Source organism: Oryx dammah, unplaced genomic scaffold (assembly GCF_014754425.2).
Source record: "Oryx dammah isolate SB20612 unplaced genomic scaffold, SCBI_Odam_1.1 HiC_scaffold_22, whole genome shotgun sequence".
In the NCBI taxonomy this organism is placed as follows: domain Eukaryota; kingdom Metazoa; phylum Chordata; class Mammalia; order Artiodactyla; family Bovidae; genus Oryx; species Oryx dammah.
Window position 1 is genome coordinate 18,954,149 of NW_024070206.1, and position 17,346 is coordinate 18,971,494.

Genomic DNA, 17,346 nt, shown 5'->3' on the forward strand with positions numbered 1-17,346 from the left:
AAATTTATAACAGATGTGATTGGATGATAACAGAATTGTTGCCATGTTCTGTAGCAAAGAGGAAAAGTGTCTCACCTGTAACTAACCCAATGGCTTTCCCCAGCCACACCTCTGCGTTTGTTATTTTTTGAGACATAGCATGGTCGGGAGACATAGCATGGTCGGCTATGACCTGACCATCTTCTCTGACCTCTGGCACAGTGTAACAATCTTCAGTTTTTCTAGAAGGAAGGGCTCTGAAGGGGGTGACAGGACCCTGGGATCTGGTTCCCAGTGACCCCCTGACAAGCTGTGTGACCTCGAAGCTCGTCTCTCTCTCTGCAGCCCAAGGGGGTGGGGGACCTTCTGTCCAGGCATCCAGAGCTCCCCTGCACCCTGGCCCCTATCTCACACACACAGGGCAGGGTGTGCAGGGCTGGGGCAGAGGCAGTGGCCATCAGCCAGGAGTCGGGGGGACACAGGTACTGGGCAGGGTGGGGGCCCAGGGGCCGCCCAGGGAGATCAGCTCTGAAGGGTGAGGGTTGTGGGGGGGAGGTGAGGAGACACACCTTCACTGGAGCTTTTAAACCGGCCGAGGCCCAGCAGCTTTCAGGCCTAGCTGTGGCAGGTAATATTTTTAAAATTGTCTTGATATCATTTTCCCATTAAAGACTAAGAGATGAGTTTTGCCAGATGAGAAGTCCTGGAGACCTGTACTCAACAATGTGCATGAACTGAACACTTAAACATGGCCACAGTGGTGCATTTCAGGTGATATGGTTTTACCACCATTCTTAAAAACAGGGAGTAATAGACAAGCTTCAGGAAAGCTGGAAAAGACTGAAAAACTAACAAAAAACAACATCCCATCCCTAATCATCATTACTTGGTTAGTAACATTTGGACACATTTCCTGTCATCTCTCCTTAGCCCCAGTGTTACCCCTCAGAAGGAGGCCTTCACCAGCACTGGGGGCCAGAGCCCCTCCAGGTGGAGGTGGCCTGGGAGCCACAGGACGGCATCAGAGTGGGGGGCTGTCTTGCCAGCTCTGCCCAGCACCCCCCACCCTTTCTTCTGTGTCCCCTGCACAAGGATGGTCCCTGGTGGCTTCACTTTGTTCTCTGTCCCCTCTTCTGTGACTTTTTGGTGTTCTCTCCTTGGGGGCACAGAACTTGCCACTAAGAAAGGTCAGTACCACAGGGAGTCTGTGGTCTGGCAGGTGGGCTTCATTTTGGCCCTCCCACATGGGGTCATGGGTGTAGCTGCAGCCTTGCAGGGCCGCTGGACAGATGGTGGGGGTGTGGAAAGCCTTCTCCCAGCGTTGGGCACAGAGCAGGCACTTGACAGAGAGCTAGTACCTCTCTGTTCAGGGATGTAGGAGACAGGCTTGCTTGCTTGGTTGGGACAACTGGGCTCCAAAAAATTCAGGTTACATTTAAACAAAATAGAAACCGATCTAAGTGATCATGTGATTTGGAAGGTAGTTGTTTGTGTGTGGGGGATGGAGAAATGTTAATATGTACTGTTTTATTTAAAAACAGGAGAGCTTCTGGATTGGTGAACTGGTGGCCCTTTCCTATGCCCTGGCCTAAACACCTCTTCCATCTGACTGTCCTGAATTCCATCCTTCTGTAATAAACCAGTGACCTACTCAATAAAAAAAATACAAAATAAAATATTGACCTAGGTGACAGAACAGGCAATAAGTTCCCCCTTTTAGTTGGGGGAGGGAAAAGGAGGGAAGGAGGAGGAAAGGGAAGAAAGCACAGAAGGGCAGACACAGCACCATGCTGAAGGGGTGGGAAGCACAGAGAAGATGCTCTGTGTGTTTACACGGGAACTGTCCCTAGGAACTGCCTGGCCCTCAGACCCACTCGCTGGCCGCAAAAGTGCTGAGGTCAGGGGCTGGGTACTGCCTGCTCTGGTGGTGGGATACTATTTGAGTAATTAATGATGATTCATTGATTTACTCCCTTTTTTCTTCAACAGTCTTTACTGTGTTGTGACTGTATAGGAAGCCTGGCCTGCTGCAGCCCGTGGGGTCGTAAAGAGTCAGACATGACTGAGCAACTGAACAACGATTAGCTGTATAATCCTATAATCCTTATGAGGTTTTAGGAACATCTGTGCAGACAAAAAATAACAATGACAATAATGCCATGAGTTGGGAGCAAATAGCAAGCACCATCATGCTTACTGTTAAACAACTTGGAGATATTTTCATGTTAATATTAAGGAAGAAATGATGGGAAAAAGCTGTCCATGAACATGTGAGAGCATAGGCCTGTGGAGACACAGCCAATGGAGGATTCAATGGGACTTGTCTGCACAGGAAGAGCAGAGCCCCCAAGGATGGCATAGGCAGGGCCAGCTGCATGGCACAACCAGCCAGTCCTGGTAAGATGTGGGTGCCATCCAGACTGGGCGCCTCTGGCCTTGACTTCTAGTCTGGAGGGCAGAGGAGCTGCCGATGCAAGCAGTCTTGGGGCAAAGGCCCTGGACCTCTTGCACCAGGGACCAGGGAGGTGGGGTTCCCTTGGATGCCCAAGCACCCCTGCCCACCACCTGCACACTCAGAGGTCAACCAGTAGTTTCCAATGCTTTGTGGGTGATGAATCCCATGAGCATTTGTACTCACACCAGGGTACATTTTTTTGTGATAAATGTTATAGGCCAGAAATTGCATCCACTTATTAGTTGTCCTTGCTTTGTGGTCTCATTGGTGGAAAAAGACTCAATTTTGTGTGTCCCTACTCTTCCCTGACCTTTGAGCCCAGTCATGAAACCATTTCTCTGTTGTTTGAATGCTGTTGTGGGTCCCAGCCTGAGTCTTTAGGCTTCTTGAATCTGGCTGAGCCCCTCCCTGTGAAGCCAGCACTTCTTGTTTCCTGCCATCCTCGGCTACCACCTCTCTGTGCTGTCTTCTGCTCGGGCCTTGGACCCCTGACAACAAACTCTGTCCACCTTGGGGACCCCCATCCTCCTGCCTATAATAGACCCTCAGGCCACCTCCTCACCCCCACCCCCGAGCTTGCAGCCTGCCTGCTCCTCCCCTGCACATCTCTGGATCCTTTAGACCTGACTGTCTTCCCTTCCAGCCCTTCTTATCACCCACTGGGCTGCTGTGTGGTGAGAAGCTGTCAGGAAAGATATTTAAAGCTATGTTGCACTTTCACAACTAGAAGCACAAATGAGAATCATTGGTTTTGTGCTGCTTACGCCAGCGGATTGGATCAAGTTAATCTGAATCATCCCCACTGCAGGTGGGCTGTTCTGATGGGCCCTTGTTCTGGTCCCAGATTCCAGTTGGATGTGATTCACCACCCTCCCCCTCCTCCAGCAGGAGTGTCAGAGCCAGCTCTCATCTGCCCCTCCTCCATGTCTCAGCAACCGTGAGTGCCACGTGCCCACGAAGCGCCCACCAAGCTGCCAAGGCTCACCTCCTGGGTTGGGTTGTAAACTCCTCAGGTTGGAGACTAGACTTCTTGCCTGTAGTCATACTCAGCACATGAGTAGTAGTAAGTGAAGGAAGAAAAGACACACAGATTTCACAGCCTCAAGGAACTTTCCTTTTCTGAAAGAGGGGACCCAGAATATTACGATGGGAAATGAAGAATTGAATAACATCTCCCTAAGCAAAGAGGTTCCCACCACCGATTTTCTGAGTTAAATATAAATTCAGGAGGTGCTTTGAAAAGAGTCATAATCATGTCACAACTGATTCTGATGCACCAGATATTTGTCGGAATTCCTTTCCCACCACTCAGGCTGGTTTGTGGCTAATCCTGACCCCTCTCTGCAGGGGTGGTGGGCACAGAGGGCATGTAGGGATGGGTCCGGCCTGGCTTTCCTCCTCCACTGCTCAGGGGTGGGCAGCTTTCTCTACTGACCAGCTTGCCAGGAGGGCGCCTGAGAAAAAGTGTGTACCAATGCAAAGCCATGTGAATTCTTATTACTTCTTCCCCAACAGGAAAACCCTTCTATTTGGAAAGCTAGACACAGTCCAGCCGGCTCCCCCCTTCCCCCTCAGCTGTCCCAGCTGTCCTCAGGAATGCAGTGGCAGCCGCGCCCACAGGCCCGCTGGCCCCAGATTCAGAAAGCATCCCTCCCCACCCACCCCAGCAGCTCACCCCAAGCTGTGGCCCTTCCCTGCTAAATGTGTGTGTGCCCCCCATCCCCACCCCAGACACCTGCTCCCTGGGCCACTCATCCACTCCAAGGAGAGACAGAGGTGTGTGCCCATTGTCCCAGTCCTGGGAGGGGCCGACAAGTTCACCCACCATCCTGTCCAGGCAGGTGCATCCACTTTTGCACAGGTGAGGAAGTCAAGTAACCCGTCCTGAGCCACACATTTGACTCCAGTTTCCTTTATTTTTTAAGTTCATTTTACTGGGATTAGAATACTGAACATGAAGCCTACCCTTTCCTAGTTCCCAGGTGTGTTGCCTGAGGTACAACCGCTGCCGGTCGAACATCTTCCCCTGGCTTCACTGACTGGCAACCGCTGCCTGGACCCTGACTTCCTGACCCTGGTGGTGGGCCAGCACCCGCAGCTCTGCTGACATGACCCGTTTCAGGTGCAGTGGGGTTGATTGGAAAGTGATGAACAGGAGAACCATCCGGTGAGATGCTCCTTCCCCGGAGGACTAGGGGTCGCAAGGCTTTCCTATCAGGTGAACACCCCACCCCCACTGCCCACTTCCGATGCAGCCGCTCCAGGCCGCCCTCCCCACCCACTCATCTGGCTTCCGCTCAACAGAACAGCCGGCGAAGTGGTACCTCCAGGCCCCTGACTATTTTTATGCGGCCATCTGCATCCTGGGCCAGGCCTGGCGGGCAGCAGCAGCCCAAGGAATCCCACGGCAGGTGGTGACAGCCGGACAGCTGGGACTCGGCCCTGCCCGCGACTGTCCTGAGGATGCTGCAAGTGTGTCGAGAGGACCGCTCAGGGCGACGTGGTGTCCGGCCCCCTCCACCTCCGCAGCCCTGAGGCCGGTCTGGGCGCTGGGGTGGGTTGGGTTGAGGGGAGGGCACCCACACCCACCCCCACCCCCACCCCCACCCCCAACCCCCCACACACACCTCTCCTAGAACAGCCCGGGAGCCCTGGACGTGGAGAGGAAAGGGCGCTGAGTCAGGCGGCGGCTGAGTCAAGGCACCGGGCGCTGAGTGAAAATTCCTTTTTTGGAAGTGAGGCCGTCCCTTTCCTGGAGGCCGAATCCCCGGGAAGTGACGCCGTCTCACTCGCGGAGGCAGCAGCGGCCCCTGGCGGAGGTGCTGGGAGTTGGGCGCCGTCTCGCCCCAGGAGGCCTTGGGGACGCCCCTTCCGTCCGCCGGGACCTCGGGGAAGGGCTTTCAGCCGCGCTCCTTGTAAGGGAAGCGCGCAGCGAGCCCGCGGGCGGGGTGGCGTCTCCCCTATCAGCGAAAAAGGACGGGACCCTGAAATGCCTGCGGGTTTTTTTTTTTTTTGCTGAGTTTGAAAAAAGAGGCTGTGCTTCCAGGAATACGGCGGCAATTCCTTTACCTCTGCTCCTCCCCCCATCGACACCCCCCCCAACCCATCCCGCCCCACCCCGGCCTGAGGTCCTGGATACCGGCCCGGCTGCTCCGCGTGTTAAGTGGAGAAAGGGTGGGAGTCAGGTCCGGTGGGCGGGGAGCAGGGGACGGAGGGTCTCCGGGATGCGATGGGAGGATGGGAGCGGGGCACGAGTCCGGGCCCAGGGGTATGACTGCGAGCGGGTCTGAGCTTCTGGGACGAGCCGTGGGTCTCCCACTCTCCTGAGCCTTCAGACAGGAGGGGGCCAGGCCTCCGCGCCAGCGGTTCTCAGGAGGAAAACCGCAGAGTGAAGGCACCTGGCACGTGCGGGTCCCCCGGTCCAGCAGCACCCCCCAACCCCGTTTCTTCCGGGAGCCGCACTGGCCCCTCCCAAACCACGTGATGGGGCCTGGGGCCCCGCCTGACTCGGCCACGCCCACCCTGATCAGGACTCATTTCCAGCAGCTTCGTGTTCAGGAAAGGCTGGCAGAGCAGCCTATTCTCCTCCGAAGACTGAGGCCCGCAAGCTTTCCGGTCTCTGGGCTCATTAGGAGCCCGGTTAAACCCCCAGTAACGTCTGACCCTCCTGTTCCCGCGGCACCCGCTCCTGATAGAGACTTAAGAGCGATTGCCTTTGTTAGGGGAGAATTTCTGGTTGATTCAGCGTCTGTGAAACTTCCTGAGACGAAGGAGACAGGAGGAAGAAGTATGTGTATCATAGCAGCTTTCCTGATGGGTTTATTGTGGAGCGGAAGGCACTGTGCAGCCCCTGGATCCTGCCATCCTAGCCCTCACCGCAGGTACCACCACCCCAGGGACCCCCGCCCAGTCCCTGATAGTCGCTCAGGCCCCTTTTCTTTCCTGAGCAGGTGATACGTGGTGGGAACACAGCATTTTCTAAATTCATCCCCGAGAGGGACCGGCTGGGTCAAGGCTGGCTGACCTCCGAGCTGTGCCCCCTATCCACTCTTGATCCCTCTCCGAGGGCGCAAGCCAGGCACCGCCTGCTCCTCCGTTTCAGCCAGCACTCGGAGCATGTAGGTGCCCATGTGGACAAGACACTGGCCAGTCACCTGGGCAGCGTGAGACAGGAACCGCAGCAGGCTCCTGCAAGAGAGGGAATCGGTGGTAACAGAACCATGTTGCGAGTCCTCATCGAGGTTTGGGGGCTACTCTGCACAACCAGGAGCATCCCTGATGTCAGCAGTAAAGAATCTGCCTGCAGTGTAGGAGCCACAGGAGACTTGGGTTCAATTTCTGGATTGGGAAGATGCCCTGGAGAAGGAACAGACTATCCACTCCAGCATTCTTGGGCTTCCCTGGTGGCTCAGGAGGTAAAGAATCGGCCTGCAATGCGTGAGAACTGGGTTTGGTCCCTGGATTGGGAAGATCCCTTGGAGAAGGGCATGGTAACCCACTCCAGTATTCTTGGTTGGAGAATCCCATGGACAGAGGAACCTGGTGGGCTATACAGTCCACGGGGTCACAAAGATTCAGACACGACTGAAATGACTTAGCACGTACAGCACAACCAGGTCAGAATTTCTTTGGGTCTGGATTTAGCCCTCATTGCTGAGAAATAAGGTTTTAAATGCATGACCCTAGTTTTTAAAAGGAATTTGGTTCTTTTATTTCTTATACAGGGTTTTTGTTCCATTTTGGACTTAACGGTCTTTGGAGAAAACTATGTATTTTGGCTCAAGTTTCAGTTTTCTGAATAAGTTTGTGGTGTAACAAATTATTACGACAACACGAGTGTGAGTCGGGCCAGAGTTCAAGGGGCTGAGGAAGGGCAGTAGCTGTGTCCAGACCCTGCCTTCCCGGGTGCGTTACCTGAGCATGGCCTTGAACCCTGTGCAGTGGATGTCGTAGGACACGGAATACATCTCGTACATGGTGGCCTTCACATTGAGGCAGCCAATGACATCCTTGGGGCTCAGCTTGTACAAGTCGAAGGTGACTTTCGCGATGCCCCGTCTCTGAGGTGGCCGGCGGGCTGGGGTGTGGCTGCCAGCCTAAGGGTGGGGAGGGCAGAAGCTGCAGTGAATCCCAGCTGCCACCTGCAGGGCCTGCAGTGCTGGGTTTACCTGTCTGCTTAAAATCTGAGCGTGAATAAGCTGCTAACTATTTGAGGAATGTTTTCAGCCAATCAGGGTGCTTATGTGCCAAACCCATAAGAAGTGACCTCCTCCAGCAGCTCTCTTCAGGGACTGGGGGTGAGTGTGGTGTGGCCTCAGGGTCCAGGGCTCAGTGGACAGTTGTGCCAGTGATCTGTGGTGGACACGCACTCACCCTGGTCCCCCAAGGCCACTGCGCCTGCCTGGTGATGTGGATGGGCCCGTGATAGCGGGCATACTATTCTACCATATGAGAGGTGGCCACGGAAAATGCCAGAATCCTATAGCCAACCAGGGCTGGTGTGAGGGCCGTTCCCTGATTTCTAGTTTCTCCCCTGGAGGAAGGCTGACCTCTTGGGGACACTTAGCAGACTCACTCTCAGTCCGCTTGAGACCCTTGGGGTTGGGAGAAGCCAGAGACCTCTGAAATCCCAGGTTTATGAACAGCATTTTCACATGGTCTTCCTGCAGAAGCTTTGAGAAAAAACAGGACAAAACTGTCCCAGGGCCATGTCCCAGGCACACCTCTGGTGGGTTTGCTGCACACACAGTCCTGCAGTGCACAGGATTCAAATAGAGGAACGACTTTCATAAACCTTGAGACATGGGAGTGGTTGGGGCTCTGAGTGTTAAATTCACTGACAAAAGTCTAGTAAATTTGAAGTTAAACTGTAAACTCCCCTAAAAGCACCTAAACCCTTCTTGCTGGCGCCTCTTTTCTCTCCCCACCCTTCAACTTGGACACATGATGGTCCCAGCCCAGGAACTAACACACATGAGGTCCTGCTGCCTTGGAGGAGGTGCATCTGTTGTTTAGGAAACGTTATTAAAAATTGATTCAAGGCAAGGGGTTCCGGACACAGCTCCTCTCTGAAGCATGAAAGTTTTGATCTCACTCTGCCAGCATCCTTGGTCTTGAGTCGGAATCGAGATGTCTCCCCAAACTCGGAATCTAACCATGGTGGCGGGGGGTGAGGTGGGGTGGGTGGTTAGGGGGAAGAGTTTCATCATCCCCCCCACCCCACCCCCCAAGATGCCTCAGGGGGATTGACTGGCACCAAAGCTTTGGACTGAGAAGGGAGACCCCTGGTGGATACTTCTGGGAAGTTCTGTCCAAGTCAAATCCAAGTGGCCTCGCTGAGAAACTCCAAGTGGGGCAGGACCTCTGACCTCAAGAAGGAAGGCAGTCCAGACACGGAGGATCCCGTGTAAGACTCACATCAACCAGACTGTTACCAGATGGAGAAACATCCCGCCCCCAAGAACCGTCACTTTGGTGCCACTCTTGTCCACTGCCTCCTGTCACCACCCTGACTTGCAGCTCAGTGCCCACTGCTGTGGCCACCACATGGAGGCTTGTGGCAACCGACTCCCCCACTAAGTAGAAAAGCATCTCACAGAACAGACAGAAAAGACCCTTCCCCTCTGCATTAGTGTCCTGGGGCTTCTAGAACCAATGGCCACAAGCTGAGTGACGATATAGACTGATGCTCTGACAGTTGTGGGGGTCGGGAATGCTGAATGAACTATGGGCTGTCCTGCTGGGGCTTCCTGTCCTGGCTCCAGAGCCGCCCGTGTCCTTCAGCCCATGGCCCATCCTCCTGTCACTGCTCCCTGCTTCAGCCCTCACTGGCCCTCCTATGTCCCTCTTACAAGGACCTGTGATGACCACCCAATCAGGTAATCCAGGGTCATCACCCCTGTGAAGATCCTTAAGTCAGTCACACCCGCCAACTCCCCTTTGCCATGTAAAGTGACAAGTTCCTGGGTTCTGGGGATGAGGATATGGGTCATGGGGGCTGGAGGGAGGAACCAGCTAGGTCATGAGCATCAGTGAATAATCTCTGTCCCATTCCCTTTTCCAGGGGATCTTCCTGACTCACAGATCAAAAACAGGTCTCCCACATTGCAGGCAGTTTCTTCACCATCTGAGCCACCAGGGAAGGTCAGTTAGGCATACAAAAAGATGTTTGAATATTATGCTTTACATGTTTAGGTGTTTTATGGTGGGAATGTTTTTCAAGATTTATAATCTATAGTTTTCTCAGAAATAAAACCCTTTATGCCACTTCTTTGCTTGTCTAACTCACTGTGTTTATACCCTCACATACCTCCCTAATTTCACCAGCTGTGTCATCTCACTGCCTCCCGAGGTCCACGCCCTAACAGGGTCTGCAGCTCCTCACTGGCCGAAGCCTGACCCTCAGAATTACTGGGTCTAAATCACACAGTCCAGGTTTGCAAAGATGCCACGTTTCCTAGAAACACGTAGAAGCATCCCTGGAAGGCAGCAGATCCAGTTACCGGGTGAACACAGAGGAAGTATTCAGAAAGTGAGCCAGTCAACCCTAAGTGGGGACCACACTTACCCAGGTGAGCAGCCTGCCCAGCGGCCGCCCAGGTAACACACTTACTGGTGTCCATTTCTGCCCCTGCTCCAGGACCATGAGGTGTGTGTTGTCCCCCAGGGTCTGGAAGAACTCCTCTGTGTCCACCACAGTGCCATCCTCCTCCAGCACCAAGGTGACCAGTTGGCTGGCGACCACCAGCGCCTCCAGGGTCTAGGTCAGACGGAACACACCAGCGTCACCAGGTGAAGTGACTCTGTTTGGACCCATCAGTGGCATCCATTAAGTCATGGTCCCCGAAGTGTTGGCTGACTTTAAGGATCTAAATGGTAAAGATGTACCTTGCCTGGTGTCTATAACTCAGGCTTTGCTTGGAAAAGAGAAGTTGAAAAGTTGAATGGACCTAACTTCTTCAGGGGTTTCAACATCGTGAGGTAAGGAATTACAGTGGACAATATTCAGTTTCTAAAATGTCTTGCTTATTTGGACAAACAAAGAGAACGACCCTGTGTCCATGATGCTTAGAGAGCCGTGTCTCTGTCACTTCAGAGACAGTGTGTTGGATGCTCAGGTCCTGTCTCTGGTGAAAGTCTATGATTCTTCCTTATTTGGTGATTGAGGACACTGTTTTAGATTAAGAACAATTGGTCCCTGACCTCTATAACCAAAACTAGATTTCTAAAGTTGTGCCTCCTATATTCTCCCTTGTCAAGAAACTAAAGTCACATTATCAAATGATGGTTGTTTCCTTATTTTTTAAAATTTATTTTCTTTTTCCTTTTGACCATACCACAGGGCTTGTGGGATCTTAAGTTTCCTGACCAGGGATCAAATGCTGGCCCACAGCAGTGAAAGTTCAGAGTCCTACCCACTGCACCACCAACAAATTCCCAATTAATGGCTATTTTGAGGGCTCTCATCTCTGTACCTAAGTCCTGTATCGGACAGGGACACAGCAATGTTCCCTTTAACCCCAGCAGGCTCCCCCAAGCTTCCTGTCTTGCACTGATTTGTCCCCGAGACCCTGTGAGTTGGGGGCCCTCATGGCTGATGGGGGTACCTTGCTGAGGAGCTCCTGCAGGCTACTGGCCATCACCCCTCGGCGGCTGCTCCGGTCATGGTTGGAGACACGGAAGGGGCGAGCGGGATGCATGAGGGGTGTGAACAGCACCTTCTTTGTCTGTGACCCCATAAACGTCAGGGGCCTGGAAAGGAAGGGTCAAGTGAAAGGCACCTGAGGTTAGTTTAAAGGAGAGTCTTTAAAGAGAGGTTTAAAGTACATGGAAATAAGACAAGGTTAATATTTGCACCTAAAGAAAGGAGTCAGTAGTTGGGGATGATTAAAAATTGTGTACCTGATACCCAAGAAACAAACAAATATGTAAAATTAACAAACACAGTATCATCACACCTGTTTTACCAGAATATTCAAAGCCCTTGCAGTAACTGAGAAGGAGAGGTGAAGGTACCAAACTCAAAGGAGAAATAAGGATAATATTCTGCAAACGTTGGCTTTAGAGTTGAAAAGCCTAAGTAAATGATTTCTTGAGGCCATGAAGCAGCTGAACAGACTTAAAGAATCAGGCATACACACAGTTATAGATTTGTACAGTAAGGCCAAGGAAGAAATGGCTACCCAGCCAGTATTCTTGCCTGGAAAATTCCATGGACAGAGAAGCCTGGCACGCTACAGTCCATGGAGTCACACTAAGTGGGACATGACTGAGCGATGAACACTTTCACTTTCATAGACACCTCTACATATGTCAGTCATTTATCTATCTATATTTTATATCTCCAGCTAGACTCGACTTTCCTTACAGACAAAGGTGACAATCTGGACTTGTGACTGGCATCTACAGTGCAGGCAGGGGGCAGTCTTGTGGGGCTGAGCCCATACCCTGTGGGATCAGACACTGTCTCTGGGTAGATGGAGTCGAGACTGAGCTGAATGCTCGGACACCCCACCGGCGTCTTAGAAATGCCTGGTGCTGTGTGGGAAGCCCCTCCGCTCCCCTGACATGCCGGAACCTGTGCCACAGCCTCTTTACCTAGACTACCAGCAGTCTAGGATTTGGTCTGAAGCTTATTTGGCCGGCGTCAGGCTTGTGCCTTGTGACTGAAGGCATCTAAGCACCTGCCATGGCCAGCAGCATGTTGGCTTTTAAAATATATCAACTAATTTCATTACAACCTTATAAGAAAAGTATTACCTCATTTCTCAGGTAAGAAAGTCAAGGCTCAGAGTGATTTCTCAAGGTCATCCAGTTAATAAAGAATCTTTCTGAACTTCATCTTAAGCAATAAACATCAACTGGAGCTGGTGAGTGAGAGCTGCCTGCCAAGAGGACAACCCTGGCTTCTCTCCAGGGTCACCACCCAGCCTGTGTCCAGCACAACAGCTGCAAGGGGACTGGGCCTGGTCTCTGGTCCCTACGCAGCTCTCCTCCAGACCAAGGCCAGCCTAGTGAGGGAGTCCAGGCCCGAGCCAACCCAGTGGAGGGCCTGGCACATGGCTTCTGGACCTCTGCCCCCGTTCCGGGGAATTACACAGGCTCCTCAGTTACACAACTCGACAACCAGGGGCCCATGTCTGCCAGGATGATGCTGCAGGGAAGTTGCTTGGTGCCCTCCCTCCTGGGGAACCCGGTAAACAGGGCAATGAGAGTAATCCACATGATGCTTTCTAGCTGGAATCCAGCTCTGTTCTCAACTTGATGGAAAACGAGCTTGCTGTAAGGAGTGAAGAAAGGAACAGGTTCACTGCCTGATCAGGACACAAGCTCGCATCACAGCCGAGTGTGGGGGGTGGTGTTCAGGGCAGAGGGAAGGGTCGCCAGGGTTGGGGTTGGGGGAATGGCCTTCCCACCCTCCCACCCCCTGGTGAAACCCTCCTCTAGTGCAGAAGAGCCCAGGGCCTGCCAGCAAGAGCCTCCCTCCCTCCAGACCCATTCCTTTGTTCCTGAGAACCGAAAGGCTCAGGCTCAGAGAAATAGCAGGACAAAGTTCACGTCTTAGAACCCGGCATGCTGTGGGCCCGATAGCTCTGACCTAGTTAGTCAGGGCCGGAATCTCCTCATCTCTGCAGACGCTTGCACTTCTGTGGGCACCAGTGATCCACTGACCTTGCTCCGCCATCACAAAGCCCTCATTGTCTTCTAACTACTGACCAGATAAGCGCTGGCTTCCCTCCTCACTGCTCTGAGATCGCCAGTTGTGATAAAGGAGGATGCCCAGTTACTGCTGTCCTTAATCCTTACATTTCCCAACTAAGAACTGGGTCAGTGTTGAGAAAAGGCTTAGGTATGCCTAACAGGCTCAACCAACACCAGGTGCTTACTCTGCCCCAGCTAAGCGGACAGTGGGCTCAACCAGCCACATGAACAAAGCAACACATTAATCCAACTCAGTCTGGTCCTCTTGGTGGGATCATTTGTGTCACTGGCCATCAAACAGCCCCGCCCCGCCCCCCCCAACCTCCTACAGCAACGTTGTCCCAGAAGCACTGAGAAGTCTTAGAATCCAGCTTCTGATGACACATCATGTTGGCCTCCCTCTAATCCCCAGGAAGGTGCAGGTGATCACATGAAACAGGAAGGGGAAAGGCTCAGGACACGGGAAAACAAGGAAACAGGTTCTTCAAGGAAATAATATTGTTTCAGGGAAATCAAGATAAGAGAAGTCAGACTTCATGGAAGGTTCTTGAAAACTGTGGAAGGGCACAGGTCCCAGAACTGAAGGGACAGGGAAGTCTACCTTTTCCAGGAGGGACTGAGGAGACCTTAACACACACAGGTGGGAAATAGAGCAACAAGCACTGGCTGACCATGGATGTGAACACTACAGTGGAGCAAAGCCGGGCCTCCAGGTCATAAGATAGCGCCTTTCTAGGCTGCCCTCTGAACTGGTGTTTATTCTAGAAGTGCTGGGGGAGAGCAGGGAGCCCAGGAACAGGTTGTCGGGTGGACAAGGAGGGTCCATGGGAAGTGATAAAGCTCAGACAGATCCTGTGCCCACAGTCAGGTAACAGGACGGTGCTGGAAGGAAAGTGCGACTCTAGCCGTGGGATGGCAGAGAAGGGACAGGCCTTGGAAAGCATCCATCAGGCCTGGCGGGGCCTCCAAGAGCTGCAGGGACAGCAGGTGAGGGACAGTTTTGGGGGGTGGGGTGGTCTCACTGTGGCAGGAAGCAGAGCAGTATTAGCCCCAAAGAGGCTTCCTGCCCTCCAGCGATGCCTGGCCAGTGACAAGCAACATATGGGACATGGGGCCCCACTGGGAGCTCCCTGGCCGGACTGTGGCCATTCCTACTATGCCTTGAGCCCTGCCCCTACCCCCACTCTGGGGAAAAAAATGCTTGGCTAGAAAGCACATCCAGCACATGGCCGTGAAGTCTCTGTACACTTTGAATGTTATTAACATAAGAGTTTAGACCACAAAGGAGTAAGCATCAGTAACCATAGAAAAGTCAATTCCTCCCTTAGGTCTCCTACAAGACTGGTCAAATTTGTCCCAAAGGGCAGCTATTCAAAACCTAGAGTTATTTGTTCAAGGAAAGAGTACCAAACAGCTACTCTGCACAAAGTGTGATGGAGATGAGCTCTGTAACTATCTCAGTGTGTGTGTTATCACTGCCAGGACACAAAGTCAGAGCAGGCTGTGTCTGTGACAACACACACTGTGGGGATGGACATCCTGGGCATCTGGAGCCGAGCCAGGAGACCTTGGGCTGCTTCCACTACCACCAAGGCCTCCTGATCACAGACAATGCACAAACTAATGACTGGGTTAAGATGCTTACCTGCATCTGATGTTACAAAAAGACATTAGGTTCCTGCCTTGGCAACATGCAGGTACTTACTAACAAAAGACAGAGTTAGGAAAACTCTACCAGGACCACTGAGAGGCGACAGAAGTCCAGCAGTCACTTTGCCTGCCAGGGGGTCTCATGCAGCCTGGATATAGCTTTAAGGAAGGCAGAGGATGAAAGTTTTCCTTTCAGCAAGTGTTACAGGTGGGCAGAAGCAGTTGGGGTCCCATGAATAAAGCAGCTCAGCATGGAAGCAGGACCTGGAGACAGTGTGTCCCCAGGGTGGTCCTCTGCCCAGAGCCCCGCACTCGGGGCTGGCTAAGCAGATCAGTCCTTCCCCAAGAGATCATCTGCACAGTAACTGCAGAAGCAAGACTTCAGAAGCAAGTCCTTCCTCCTCACACAGACGTCTTGGGTTTGGGATTGACACTGTAGGGTCAGGTGCAAGGGCAAGGGCAGCCTTAATCTTGCAGGTCTTGCCTTGTCCTCCTGTTCAGGCCACACCAGCCTGTGATCCTTACAACTTGGCCCACCAGCTCAGTGCCCAGAGGACCTCAGAGAGCTCCTTGGGAGAAACGCTTGGAGGATGCACTCCAAGCTGTCAGCTTTTGTCAGGAGTGGGATTGAGGCTGGGGGAGGGTTGTGAGCAGAGTTGGAGGAAGAAGAAGAAACCAGGAAAAAACCCAGGGCCCTTCCTTTAGGTCTAAAGCATATGAGTGAAGAGGCATGAAAAAATCTGTCTCTCACCTTCCTGGGGTCCCAGTTTTAAAGAGACAGCCCCAGCCAGACAGCTCCCCTTCCATTGTGGCAGCTCTCTAACCCTGGGTATGGCAGGAAGCCCCCTTTAAGGACCCAGGTTCAGAAGCTCACAGATCACAATACCCCCTCACCCACCCAATCCCTCCACCCCAGTCACCTGGGAAAACCTGCATTTATATGTACACCTATGGCTGATTCATGTTGATATTTGACACAAAAGAGCAAAATTCTGTAAAGCAATTATCCTTCAATTTAAAAATAAATTTAAAAAAAAAAAGCATTCAAGGGCTTCTCCGCGCCTTTTGACGATTTTCAGAGAAGCATGCTGCTGCTGCTTCTAAGTCGCTTCAGTCGTGTCCGACTCTGTGCGACCCCAGAGACGGCAGCCCACTAGGCTGCCCCGTCTCTGGGATTCTCCAGGCAAGAACACTGGAGTGGGTTGCCATTTCCCTCCCTTAAATCTACAGTCACTGCCACCAGGATCATCAGGATTTTACAGAGGAGGAGTGGGTTGGGTTTTTGGACGTTAAGACGAACCCAAGAAGGAAAAGTGATGCGGGGCCTCGGTCACCGGGAGTGGGAGGCGGGTGAGGAGGCCCCGCAGTCCGCCGGCACCTCTACCACTGTCCCGCATCCCCTGCCCCGACCCCGGCGGCAGCGTCACTACTTCCCCCCAAACTCCGCGGTACAAACCCGAGAGCTCAGCCAGCGCCATCAGGTAGTGCCGGAGCCCGCGTGGCCCTGAGGAGTGAACTGGCTACCCCGAAGCCGTCCAGCGTCCCACCGGAGCCCCTCGTCTAGCCCTGGCTCCCGCCACGGTCGGGGACCCGGAGCAGCCTGGTCCCCCGCGCGCCGGGGGTCTCCTGGGTCCCGCTTCGTCTGCTCCCGTGGCGGCAAGAGATGCGGCTCGGGCACTCACCGCGTTCACCTGTTCCCAGAGCCCGCGCACCTGGGGGCCGCACCTGGCGCTGGGGGCCGCACCTGGCGCCGGGGGCGGTCGGAGACTCGGGAGGGGACGCGCGCGGGCTGGGGGCGCAGGGCCGCGCAGAGGGACGCGGGAAGCAGAGGGGCACGGGGCGTAGGGGGCCCCCGGGGGCGGGGAGACGAGGGGCCCCCGAGGCGGCGGGAGCGCCAGGGGGATGCGAGGCGCCGGAGGTGCAAACCAGCGCGGCACTCGCCTGAGCAGGGCTCCGGCGCAGTCCCGGGCGGTCTCCATCGCTCGGTCCAGTCAGTCCCTTCCCGGCCGGCCTCCCGGCGCTAGGGCCTCTTAAAGCGCCACCGCTCGCCCCGCCCAGGTCCACGCCCCTCGGGCTGCGCAGCTTTGCACCCGACAACCATTCCGCCGCCAACTCGGAGCCCAGCCATTCCCCAGGCCTTCGAGGGTCGCCGGTTGGCCTGTCGGATGGGTCAGTGGGGACACTGCCACGCCGGCAGCGCAGCCTCTGCAGTGGAGGGGCGGGTGCGGCCCAGGATGTGGGACACCGGACGTGGGAAGGGATGCTCTGCCGGAAGGGGTCAGACCTCAGAGGGGCCGGGCTGTCAGCTGTTCCCTCTGAATTGCGAAGCCGACTCTCTAGAGCGGGTTAGGGGTTGGGGCACTTGGCCCTGACCCTTCGGAAGGAGAAACCCGGCTGACACTGTCCAGCGCCGCCTGCACTCGGGGTGACTGGCCCCCGTCGGCGCGCTGCCCGCCGGGCCGCTCGGAGCCGGTTCCCAGAGCGCTGTGGCCTGACCTCTGCCTCGGTCCGGACTCACGTGACCTGCACAGCTGGCCCTGCTGCCTGAGTTCTACTCCTCC

At 54.1% G+C, this 17,346-nt stretch overlaps 1 protein-coding gene and 2 long non-coding RNA genes across 5 annotated transcripts; 1 reads left to right on the forward strand and 2 right to left on the reverse strand.

Moving 5' to 3' along the window:
* The first annotated feature begins 433 nt into the window (after nucleotides 1-433).
* On the forward strand, nucleotides 434-15,626 carry LOC120881053. The gene is made up of 3 exons (XR_005725196.1): nucleotides 434-446; nucleotides 13,981-13,989; nucleotides 15,297-15,626. It is a non-coding gene; the product is annotated as an uncharacterized LOC120881053 (long non-coding RNA).
* LOC120881054 lies at nucleotides 4,331-5,246 on the reverse strand. Its single transcript, XR_005725197.1, has 2 exons — nucleotides 5,062-5,246; nucleotides 4,331-4,900 (listed from the first exon to the last, which is right to left on the reverse strand). It is a non-coding gene; the product is annotated as an uncharacterized LOC120881054 (long non-coding RNA).
* Nucleotides 6,223-16,823, reverse strand: CIDEA (cell death inducing DFFA like effector a). Of its 3 annotated transcripts, XM_040264605.1 has the most exons (7): nucleotides 15,537-15,744; nucleotides 15,270-15,354; nucleotides 11,041-11,185; nucleotides 10,047-10,193; nucleotides 8,010-8,106; nucleotides 7,349-7,530; nucleotides 6,223-6,622 (listed from the first exon to the last, which is right to left on the reverse strand). In XM_040264605.1, the coding sequence occupies exons 3-7, from the start codon at nucleotides 11,170-11,172 to the stop codon at nucleotides 6,533-6,535; spliced, it is 648 nt and encodes a 215-aa protein (XP_040120539.1). In that variant the 5' UTR covers nucleotides 11,173-11,185; nucleotides 15,270-15,354; nucleotides 15,537-15,744; the 3' UTR covers nucleotides 6,223-6,532. The 3 variants fall into 3 exon arrangements, with proteins under 3 accessions (XP_040120539.1, XP_040120536.1, XP_040120538.1); XM_040264602.1 differs by lacking the exons at nucleotides 15,270-15,354; nucleotides 15,537-15,744 and adding an exon at nucleotides 16,727-16,823; XM_040264604.1 differs by lacking the exons at nucleotides 8,010-8,106; nucleotides 15,270-15,354; nucleotides 15,537-15,744 and adding an exon at nucleotides 16,727-16,822.
* Between the last annotated feature and the right edge of the window lie 523 nt (nucleotides 16,824-17,346).